We start from the raw sequence: 12,274 nt of genomic DNA on the forward strand, positions 1-12,274 counted from the left end.
AACCGTTTTGTCGCAAAAAATTCGAGAAATTGTAAAATTTTCAAAAATCGCCATTTTTGGGCGCCATTTTCTCGAAAACACCACCTTTTAAAATTCTGAAATTTTGTCAAATGGTTCAACTTTACATGAATAATTAACACACCAAATACCATTCTCGACCAATGCTTCATGAATTAACTACAGCCTTTTAAAGTTACCGAAGTTTCGTTAACTTTGATGTCACAGTTAGCAACACTGGGAACAATAAAAGTGCAATGATTTGATGATGTTTGTGGTTCACATTCATTAAATGAAGAATAAAAGGTTTTCTTGACTTTTTTCATTATTTTTGATCAAGAAGGCTCTCTGAAATAGTAAAATGAGCCTCCCCCTACTCCTCCGTTTTCTTAAACCGAAATAATCTGAGGTGGAAATTACGATTACGCGCACAAATTTCAAGTTCACTTACTTAAGATGGTCTTCGGAAACAAAATTTCACTGATTTTTTTTATTTTTTACATGGACCAATCATTTGCTTGGTTGGTATCTTCTTCGCTAATAGCATGTAACCGTGCAGGTGCTCCAATAGGTGTTGGCTCACTCACAGCTCGTTCAGGAGTAAATCTAGGGGGAAGAAACTTTTTTATTTTATATATAAATAAAACCGATCTCAGAGTTTGGAGCTCTTAAAAGTAGCTCTAAGTAGCTCTAACCCCCTCCGTCCTGGATCCGCCCCTGCGTAGCACATTGTCGATAGTCATAAATGCTGAAGGTCCATGTGGAAGCATAAACAGCACTTCAACTTCACGTAATTCATGACTTATTCATAATATTTCTGCTACGCACCACTGGTTATCATACATATATGTATGTAACAAAAGTTCCTTTCTGCAGATTTCTTAAATCTACACTTTGAATTGCAGAAGTTCGATTTTGGGGGAAGCATGAAGTTAGTTCATGGTGACCCGTTACTGCCATAAAAACTTCGCCATTTTCCGAAAGCCAAAGATGACTTCGTTGAATACCAGTTACCGGTCGCATACTTTCCCTTTTTTTTCTTTCAGAAGTCGTCGAATTCAGTTCCAGGCGACAAAATGAGAGTAATACCCGGAGTTTGTACTTGCACTATACTCACGAATTCTTCTGCGGTTTTAGTGGGGGCGCGGTGGCTCAGTGGTAGAGCGTTCACCTACGGTGCTTGGGGTCCCTGGTTCGATCTCAGATCGCGCCGTGTGAGCTTTGTGGTGGACAAACACCGTGCTCGTGGGTTTTCTCGGGGTTATCCCGTTTCCTCCCACTTTCTGCATTCCACCATTTCATTCATTTCTCATAATCACCGTCTTCTTTAGCCTAACCGGCATAATCGTGGGATATAAAACTTAAAGATTTCATTTCATTTTTTTTCTTCTGCGGTTTTAATACTGTGTATCTGTTTTTGCCTAAGGTTATGCCGCGTTGCCACATTCTTTACACCTCCCCCCCCCCCCTCTCAATACCGTCGCAGAAACCCTTGCATGGCCGGTTTCACTGCAAAATCACTGCTTTATCGGACCTGTCTGCATCTCGAACATCTGAAAGCGATTTTTAAAGTGGGATGCAGCACCATCACAAATCTCTGACATGGTTTGGGAAATTGTAGACACTTATTTTCTCGTATTCAAACCTTTTTCTATAAAATATATTTTCGCTTTTCTTCGAGTACTTTTAGAATCTTGTCTGTGGCTATGAGTGCATGACCCGAATCGTGTGTTTTATCGTCGTTTATTACAACAAAACTGTCAGTTGTTTCATATTCCAGTGATAACTCCGAATTTCACTTTGCAGAATAACAGTCCAGTTTTCAGCGAATTTCACATGAAGTAAAATATAATTTGTATCTTGAAATTTTATACGTTGCTTTTCGGTAGCAATTAATTCTCTTTGGATTTTCTTGATGTAGTCACGAATTACAATTCTTACAGTTAAACCAGCAATGTATGATACGAAAACAGAAAGTGGCAGTTTTTTAACGAGATTATTATTTTCCCATATGACATACATAACACTTTCATTTTCATCAGGATCAATAATTAAAGACTCCACGCTTATTCCTTCCTCTCCAGGACATTCACCACATTCTTGAAGAAGACAGTTGTCATTTTCTACGGATCATAGTACTAACGGAAATAGGTCACTCATGACAGCTTCAATACAGGCTGCACCTTTGATATGTAGCAACGCAGTAGCAGCTAACTTAAAATTTGCACAACACACACACACACACACACACACTTCCCTCTCAGGTTACGGACTGACACACTTTAGTCAATTTCTGTAAAATTCCGAGTGACCCATTCTTATGGTGGGATTGTTCTGTTTAAAAAATAAGTAAATTTCTTTGGAACGCGTAAGAAAACGTTTCGATTTTTTAAACTTTTTGTCTTTTTTCGATCACTGTAATGACATCGCACTTAATTGAGACTGTCTGGAGCATTCCAAATCATCACTGAGGTAATAGTTTAGGCTTTTAGTAGATCATCAGAATTTATTGGATGGTCATTTCAAGTAAACTTAAAATTTGTATGTTTCGTAATCGCAATTTCCGCCTTAGATTATTTCCGTTTAAGAAAACGGAGTAGGGGGAGGCTCATTTTACTACTTCAGAGCCTTCTTGATCAAAATAATAATAAAAAAAAAAAGTCAAGAAAACCTTTTATTCTTCATTTAATGAATGTGAACCACAAACATCATCAAATCATTGCACTTTTATTGTTCCCAGTGTTGCTAACTGTGACGTCAAAGTTAACGAAACTTCGGTAACTTTAAAAGGCTGCAGTTAATTCATGAAGCATTGGTCGAATATGGTATTTGGCGTGTTTATTACTCATGCAAAGTTGAACCATCTGACAAAATTTCAGAATTTTAAAAGGTGGTGTTTTCGAGAAAATGGCGCCCAAAAATGGCGATTTTTGAAAATTTTACAATTTCTCGAATTTTTTGCGACAAAACGGTTGCACATAGAAGCGATACAAATTTTTTTTCGGAAAGCGGGTAACCAGGTCTTACCAACCGTGAAAACAGAATTTTAAAATTCGAACCGAAAGTGCTCGAGAAAAATTCGCAAACTTCGACTTTTCAGATAAATTGACGTTCATTTGTTAATTTATGTACAAAAAGATACGCATGCGCAAACCAAACTATAATAAAATATAGTTTATTTATATCCCTATGTACATACCACAACAAGAATTATAACTCTACCTGTCTCCATAGCCGAATGGTGAGGCTCCGAAGTTGACCATTTTCCATGTCTTCTACAATTCATAAATTGCACTCCCCGTCTTTGATGGCCCATTACTTGGCGGGAAAATTTTTTTCGACAAAACAAAAAAATATGGGTCTCTTAAAAACATGTCTAGTTGCTATAAAAAAAAAGTTTCAACAATATCTGAGATGGTGATGGTACATGCTCTGCCTGAATTGAAATGGAAGGCACCTCTTTTAGAATCTGATTTCATTCTTTGAGGCATTTGTCATATCTTGTATGGGCAACTTAAAAAAATCCCTAACTCTTCTACGAAATATAGTACATTTCCATGACTTTCCGTATATTTTGAAGCATTTGATTCAAAAGAGTGAACTCTGTAATATAATAAATTATAAATTTATCATGCTCATGAAGCTTCCAGATGCAATCAACCGTTTGAAGCACCTGTTAATTTCTTTCACTTGCTAAATATTTTGACCCTTGTCTTCGCAATCGCTAAAAATTCCTCTTAAATAAAAGCGAAGCACTTCGTGATCTTCCGGAAAACAACGTACGCGCAAATATATTTTTTAAAGCATTTTGACCACAGCTGCATATCTTCCAGTGAATACAAAAGGTGTTCTCTCAGATGAACCTTCTAATTCATCTCGGTTTATTCGGGTAACTCCTGCGCTAATGCTCATCAGGATAGGAGGACCACTTATATAGTTTAACCCTATCAAATACTTGAACTCAGGGATGCAAGCGATCTAGAGACGAACAATGGTATGTCCCGGCGGGAGCTCATGTGGTTCGGATTCCACGTTAATCAGTAGGTCCACGTCTCATATAGCCTCGCTGCTGAACGGGACGTTAAACTCAGAATCCACTCCACGAACAATGGTATGTCAGAGGATATGTTAAAAGTGTGGAAATTGTTGTAAGAACATATTTGTGGTGAGCACCGGTACCTTTCCTTCCAGAAAAAATAAGCAGTGGATATAAATATATAGTTACAAAATCAACTATCATATATAGTATTACAAGAAGAAAATTTATACGTAAACTACACGAATGAGACAGGTCATAACTCTTAAAAAAATATTTAACAGAGATAGCATGCAACAGCATTACTGCTAGTTTACTTACAAGAATATTTGTCTGCTCGAGTTCCTTTCTCTTTCGTGCTATTTCTGCCTTCAAGATATCCATAGCTCATAATTCTGAAAATAATAACAACAATAGTAAAATTTTAATAAATAGTTAACAGTAGATAACTTGTAATGGACCATAACGATTCCGTTTACAGTTTGCTAACTTATTATGTTTAGCGCCAATGTGTGTTTATTTTTTATTGTATTTCATTCTGTTTAGTTTGTAATTGTTAGTTTCTTGTGTAATGCTAGCATTCGAGTACAAGTGGCAACGATTGACTTGCGTAAAGCTATCAGGTTGTCTAAAAAGTACTGAGCCTTTGGAGGCCAAAATTGAGAATACACTTACTGTAATTTGAAAATACACGTAATATTATTAAACCACATATCCACCATTCTGTTTGATGAGCTTCTGCCATTTTTCCGGCAATACAATACAGGATGGCCCAAAACTAGGTACACAGTACCATACTGATCAGCTCACTGTATTTCATATCATTTCTTATTGTTATTCATCAGTTTCTTTATTATTTGTTCTTAAAGCCTTTATATACTTTAACCTTGGAAAGCCGAAGCAAATAAACCCAGAAGCTAGAATGTTATACTTGATCAATGTAAGGGTGTATATTTACTTTAGTACCAGCCTATACTTCCATCGCCCTAGAATATACGGGCTTTCTGGCACAAAAAAAAAAAAAAAAAAAAAAAAAGTCATATATGGTTCCCCCAGGACTCTTATGAAATTAAATTAACAATATTTAAGTAGTTCTGCAGAAGTCGAAGCATATGAGTCTGGCGGTTCCAGGTCCGAGATATGCGATGGATGCATCAAAACCTCTGTCAAGTTTCCTCCATTTCTGACCAGTCCTTAAAGATGTAAGAGGTTTGGCGTTGTCAGCGTGGTGTACATCTTACCTGTTAACCAGTTCCAGCCGTTTCTTTTGAATTGCTACGTGTATTCGTGCTAATTATCGACAGCACAGGTCCGAGCCTATCGTTCTACCCGGTGGCAGAAGCTCATGATGCATGATGCTCTTCCAATTCCACCGAAAGCACAGCATAACCATCCTCGGCGTCAGTGTGGACTTTGCCACAAACTGTGGACCTTCTTTTCACTTGTTCTTGGTTACCCTCTTTTCATCACTCGTGATCAATCACTTCAGAAATGGCTCGATTTCATTACGTTTCAGTAGATATTCGCTGATAGAAATTTGATCGAGTAAATGATTTTGACTCAGATCACGTGTTTTTGACTAAAACGTCGAGCTTCTTTTTATAGTCAGTACTAAATGAAATCGAGTCTTTTAAGTTTTACGTTCCGTAATTATGCCGGCTAGATTCAAGGAGACAGTGGTGATGAGAAATGAATGAAATGGTGGAATGATGAGTAGGAGGAAACAGAAGAATCCCGAGAAAACCTACGCACACGGTGTTTGTCCACCACAAAGCTCAGTTGGCGCGAATTGAGATCGAACAAAGGACCCCATGCACCAGAGGTGAACGCTCTACCACTGAGCCACAGCGGCCTATAGTCAGTAGTACAACTATTTATAATATAGTAATGGATTTATACTTGCAATCTCTAAATTATAGGCATTACATAGGAGGTGATAATCTTACCTTATTCCCAGTGGCGTCATTTCAGGTTTTGCCAGGGACATCCACCGACATAACTGTTCGCATTTTATACTGCTATATTAGTACATAATTTAGTAAAAACCATGCTCCCCTTGCCCTCCCCAAATGACACCCCTGCTTATAGTACATACTTTCATAAAATTTTCATTTTTATGCTCTGAGTCTGCAGGAATATATCTAGCCCTATTTGTTTTCCTATATTCAAATTAAATTAGATTAAATATAGTTACCAAGGTGGAAAAGATATGCTCTTGCCTTATCATAGTTTTGTCAACATTTGTATTAAGCAGTTGTATGTATATAAATCTACGGTATATGTTTGCATGCATATTATGAATCAGTGCACAATTGGAGGGAATATACTTGTAAAGATGCACTTTTTTTGTATTTGAGTTTAATTTTCCCCCAAAATGTTGAATCGTTACAGTCAAACTCTCCTTAAATTAATCTACACCAACAATGTAACGCTACTCGTAATAATAAAAAAAAATAGGGATGTATCGATACCACTTTTTCACCGATACCCGATACCGATATATTTGGACACATTTCTTATATATTACCACGAATTTTCAGAATAATGAAATGATCAACATTGGCCAATATTTGACATACAAAGACAAAAAGCAGAATTTCATATTAGGTTCCACACAAAAAAATACATTTCCTCTAAATTTAATCCAGCTCACATAAAATGAACTAAAAAGCAGCAAATACTTATAGTGTCAACTTAATTCTAAGAGTCAGTGATTGATATTTAGTGTGATAATGTACTTTGATAGTTACATTGTATTTACTAGTCTCTATTACATACATATAATGCGAACGGATACTACCGTTACAGATTTTTATTGTTTACAAAATTATGCGTGTTGAACCAGGTGATGCTGTGTACCATAAAATAAAATAACAGGATTATTTAAGCGAAGTCGAAAACGATAAAACTATTTATTAACTTTGTTTTTAACCAGTCAGTAGGAGAAAATAATGACAAAGTGAGCATTTTGTGGCTTTCTTCCGTAGCATTTTTTTTTCTGAATCGAACCTCTGTCTCGTTTGGGATTCAAATTATGGGTGCTATCGTGACCATGGGCGCCCGAAGGGGAAGGACATGGTGGGACCCCCCTGGCTCACGAAAATGTATACGTAATATAGCAATCCACGTATATTAAATACCAGACGTTATATAGCATCCATGGAATCCCCCCCCCCTAGAAAATTTTCTTCGGGCGCCCATGACCCTGACTGAGGACCTTTGGCTTTTCTTCACCACTATCTAGGCATCGAGAGACTAAAAACTTCAGTTGAGCACGAGTAGTGCAAATCAAAGGCGTACACGTGCATAAAGAATTCGACTGTACAATTCATAATAATTTAGATCAACTTTAAGTCTAAAAGTAACCGATGAAATATAAATGACACTGTTAATATTAAATAAATTGAAAATAGCTCAGAAAAAGTATCGATGTCCATTTGCCGATACCGATACTCCCCAAAAGTGGCCGTTATCACCGATATCGATATATCAGCACATCCTTAATAATAATAATAATAATAATAATAATAATAATAATAATAATAATAATAATAATAATAATAATAAATGATTGTTAAAGGAACTAAGAGTGGACGTATATGCAATAAATTTACAGTTGGACTCCAATTGTAGACCTGAATCAAGTAAAGACTACCGTCGGTGCTAATTAAGACTAAAATGAAATGAAATGAAATGAAACCTTTGAGCTTTACGCCCCAAAGTTATGCCGGTTAGGCTAAAGGAGAAGCTGATTATGAGAAATGAATGAAATGGTGGAATGAAGAAAGCGGGAGAACCCCGATAAAACCCACACACATGATGTTTGTCCACCACAAGTTCACTTGGCGGGAGCAGTGTGTGAACCCGGGACCCCAAGCACCAGAGGTGAACGCTCTACCACTGAGCCACCGTGGCCCCTGGTTAAGACTAGTCTGTCAAATTAAAGAAGCATTCTTCTTGCTTTAAGTGATTTCCTAAGACGTTTTGGACTGCTATTATCCAGGTAAATGCCCAAATAACTAAGTACATATTGCCCAACTGCGTGCGCAAACATGAGAACTGGAAATGATGACGTCCCGTCATATCATATGCAATTATTTCATCACGAAAATCATTTATAGTGCCCTTAAGGTTGTTCCTTATGGGAGAGTTGCATTCATGGGTGCACATTCACTTCACGAGGATTTCCCTTATGGAACAAATACGTTTGCGGATGTATATGCAAAAAACAGATATGAAAGAAAGACACACCAACTTGTGCTTGGTGGCGACTAAAAGCGAATCAAAGCAAGAGCGCTGCTGGAACAGCGTGCGAAGATGCGTACGGAAGAAGTAGATGCATTAGCGACAGAGGAAATCAACATAAATGAAGATTGTGGAAAAAAATTGATAACGCATAAAATTATATATGTTAGAGGACTTCTTACGGATTCACACTCATAACTCTACATTTCTACAAATTTAGAGGTAAAATCTAATAAAATATATTGAAAGACATGTTCAGAAGGAACAAGGGATTAATTGCTGGAGACGGCCTCCCCGAAACACAAAATTTACGAAGAAATGAAAGGTAATAACGATCATCAGTGTATGATGATTAATTAAGAAGAAAAGCGAAGTCAAATGCTGGACTACACGTGTTCGCGTATTGGATTGGAGCATTATATGGCAGAGTTTCAAACCCACTGACTTACTAACTAATCTATGATGTGTATGCTGCAGTAACGGAGGGAAAACAGAAATGACGAGCGGAAACGAATGAAAGGAACGTTGCATCTGAAACAAATGGATCAAAACTTTGGGTGCTATTCCATTTTATGGGGCATACATTTGTAAAACCTACAGAAATATGTTACTTGATTTCTCGATAGGCTTGTATAAGCAATGAAAACACATCGGGATCTTATCTCTTACATGCATAAGGTAGAAATTCGAAATGGAAAGTCTACTATGTTAAGGCACTATTCAAAGTGATTATAGAAGTGTCGCGAAGCTTGTACCACACAGCAAGGCACTTGTTTATACACCATATAAATGGTTCTTCCATCATCTTCATTTATGTGCATACTCATCATCTCCACTTCTGCGCTCCTGCTCTGACTCGGTTAGATAGAATTCGTGCTTTTAAGTGACCACTGTAGTTGTTATGGCATGGTCGGACACTGTGTTTACACATAAATCATGAGACAATTATAATTTTGTGTTCACTCGAGGAGACAGTTCTACCAAATAGAAAAGTTATAGGTAAAATAGATGTGAAACATCATTTATGTAGGAATGAGTGTGTGAATGTAATTACTACGAATGCACAGTATACTGAAATGAATTTTGAGTGGTAGGGAAAGTATTGTAGGCCTATGTGTAAGTGTACTCTTTCACTATCCTCATTTATACGTACACCTCCCGTCGCTGACGCACCTCCTCCTTACAGACGCACCCCCTTGCTACCGCTCGGGCCCCCTTGCACTCCTGACCTGTCTCGCTTAGAGGGATAGTTTTGAAACTGGGGAACCAATGAAGTATGTTTAGTACAAGGAGTCCAGGAGCACGTAAAAAACACAAAATTTACAGGAGAAATGAATGATGCAAGTACTTAGACGCAACATAACATAACCAAATCTAACCTAACCTAACATAAACTAAGCTAAGCTAACCTGAACTAATCTAAACTTACCTAATATTATAGAAATAAGCGAAATTCTATCATTTTTTTTTTTTTTTTTGGAAAATTATGCGGGACCCCTACACTAATTTAACATATACTAACCTAAGCTAGCCTAAACTAACCTAACCTACTCTAAACTAACCGAATGTGAACAGAAATTACCAAAATGCTGGACCCCTTCTGCTAAACATAGGCCGAACCGATACAAAGTTAACCTAACCTGAATCAACAAAAATTACACAAAATATACCAAGAAAGTAGGCTAAAAAATTTTAACTCAAACAATTCTGTCCCCCTCCGTCACTAAATTCAAAAATATGTCCGGTTAGATACTATTGGTGCTTTTTAGTGGCCACCTAGCACGAAGTTGGTTCGTGTTTTAAGCTCTGTAATTTTTATGCCATACGACCATACTGTATTTATACTGAAACCTCCTGAGCTCAATCTGCAAGTAGTAATGGAGCACTTCACTTGCTAAAAGAAACAGAAAGCTCTAACCTAACTTGAAAGTGTACGAAATATACAGTATCAAAATTTGGTAGAACTGTCTGCTCGAGTAATACAGTAATGGTAATAGTATACATGAGGACGTCGTGATCTGCGTTTCTTCTGTGTTCTATTACCACTTCTACATGAAATACCATAAATGTTCTAGGTAGTGCAAAAGTAAGAAGCAACCATGTGCACAAGACATGTGATATGCGTTAAATTCCCCCCCCCCCTTACACACATAGTTATGGATAAAGTACAAGGGCACTACACATGCAGATATGAAGTACAGGTACGTTCTGTTTTATTTTCGTATCAGTCGGTAAGTAAACCAAAGTCGCTTTGTTACCCCCTTGGTAAGTTCGTAGATACTCAATGAATAATCCCTGAAAGTATGAGCGTCCAGCTCCTTCGGCAACTGACGCGGCTTTACGTATACTATATCCCAGTTACTTTTGGTAGTTCCGTTTAACTTTATCTATGCTAACCAGGGCATCGTCAATCGCCCAGTACAAATCTTTTGGAGACTATAAAAAGGTAATCTGTTACAGAATTATAATTTTTCAACAATTATTTCGAGTGGTGTACCTAAACTTGATCTGCACGAAACAATGCAAATTTCCTACACTACAGAAACTATTATGCAACATTGCCATGTTTGGTATGTAGCTATCCACTTATTTTTACTTTAGTGTAGCCCTTTTAAAGTTATAAACATGATATACCATAAAAATCCTCCAACAGTGGGAACTATAAAATATCTTACACAACCCACTTACATTTGCACTTACTCGTTTTAACGGTAAAATTAACATTTTTACGACGAGCTATTTTTAATGACTATTCTGTTGTCTATGGTAAAATCTACTACTTTACAAATACTCAAATCTATTACTTACTACAATTAAACAAACGCTGCTAAATATATTTACTATGGATTACATTCATCCACCATAATATTTAAGTTCTTCTTCTTTTTTGTTAACCTTTTCTCCTCTTCCTTTTCCTTCTGATCGAAGGTAAACTTATAATATTCTGTGGTTCACTACAGGGACTACACTTCGTAATGACTTGTTTCAATAAAGCAAACTTTACGTCATTTTTGTTTGCGATATTACGCATAGTAGTTTTAAGTGATTTTTGGAAGTTTTGCATACAATAAGTACTTCATTCTTCAGCAAATGAGCAGTTCCAATATTAGCAAACTTAAAGGAATGTTCAGAGAACAGTGGCAATGAACAATTGGTACAAAAATGTTTCCATGTGCAAGCGGTCCCAGGTTCGATTCTCAATGGAGACAATCGGTCGAAAAAGTGTAAAAAAAAACTTTCAATCCTGCCATCCTGAGCAAGGTTTTCCTCATTCATACCAGCCAAATGCTGGGATAGTACCCCACACAATGGTAGTAGACAGCTTTCTCTCTTCCTCCACGATTCCCCAGAGGCAGTGTGATCGCCGAGCGACGTCATCCCGCATAAGTGATGGGCTAACATAGCTATAGTTGCCGAAAGCTCAGAAATCTAATTCCTAATGTTAAAAACGTTTCTCCTCGCTTAGAAATGTAAACATATACCTGTGGACAAAACAGACGCTTACAATGACAGCTGAGCATTGAAAAATCTGAATGAATACACTTAGGCCACGCGGGTCACCATCTATTGGCCATCACAAGTCCGGTTTTTTATTGGCACAAGAGTATAACACTGGGATGTGGTTACCACGAACAGCTACGCAGGGTACACAGTGTGCACCCATACTATGGATTAGACCATCAAGCAGCTTCTGTAGTAAAGTATCCCACTCATTAACAAGCAGGGCCGGCGCGAGGGGATCGAGCCGTGCCACCGCCCAGGGCGGCAAAATTTGAAAAAAGAATACTATCAAAATGTATGCTTCGTAATAGGCCCACATGGAAAAATATAATTGTGTTCACCTGTGAATGTAATTGAACTTACTTCACTCACATTCAGGAAAATGTTCCCACAGGAAATTCAGAGCATTTCCCTTCATTTTCAGTTATCAAACTACTAGCCACAGCAGGTATCTCTTCAATATTTTCCTTGCAGCGGTGTAGATAAGATTTTCAG

The 12,274-nt window shown here is 37.4% G+C and overlaps 1 protein-coding gene across 1 annotated transcript in view; it reads right to left on the reverse strand.

The window, feature by feature from the left end:
* The window catches only part of Prp18 (pre-mRNA processing factor 18), a 34,952-nt gene extending 23,729 nt beyond the window's left edge, over positions 1-11,223 (reverse strand). The window contains exons 1-2 of the mRNA XM_081756301.1: positions 11,087-11,223; positions 4,355-4,428 (exon numbers count right to left, since the gene is read on the reverse strand). Coding sequence (XP_081612427.1) covers positions 4,355-4,417 — 63 coding nt within the window. The 5' untranslated portion in view covers positions 4,418-4,428; positions 11,087-11,223. The remainder of the gene's footprint in view (positions 1-4,354; positions 4,429-11,086) is intronic.
* Between the last annotated feature and the right edge of the window lie 1,051 nt (positions 11,224-12,274).

The sequence above is a fragment of the Thermobia domestica genome, chromosome 4, assembly GCF_964235325.1.
Source record: "Thermobia domestica chromosome 4, izTheDome1.hap1.1, whole genome shotgun sequence".
Taxonomy (NCBI): domain Eukaryota; kingdom Metazoa; phylum Arthropoda; class Insecta; order Zygentoma; family Lepismatidae; genus Thermobia; species Thermobia domestica.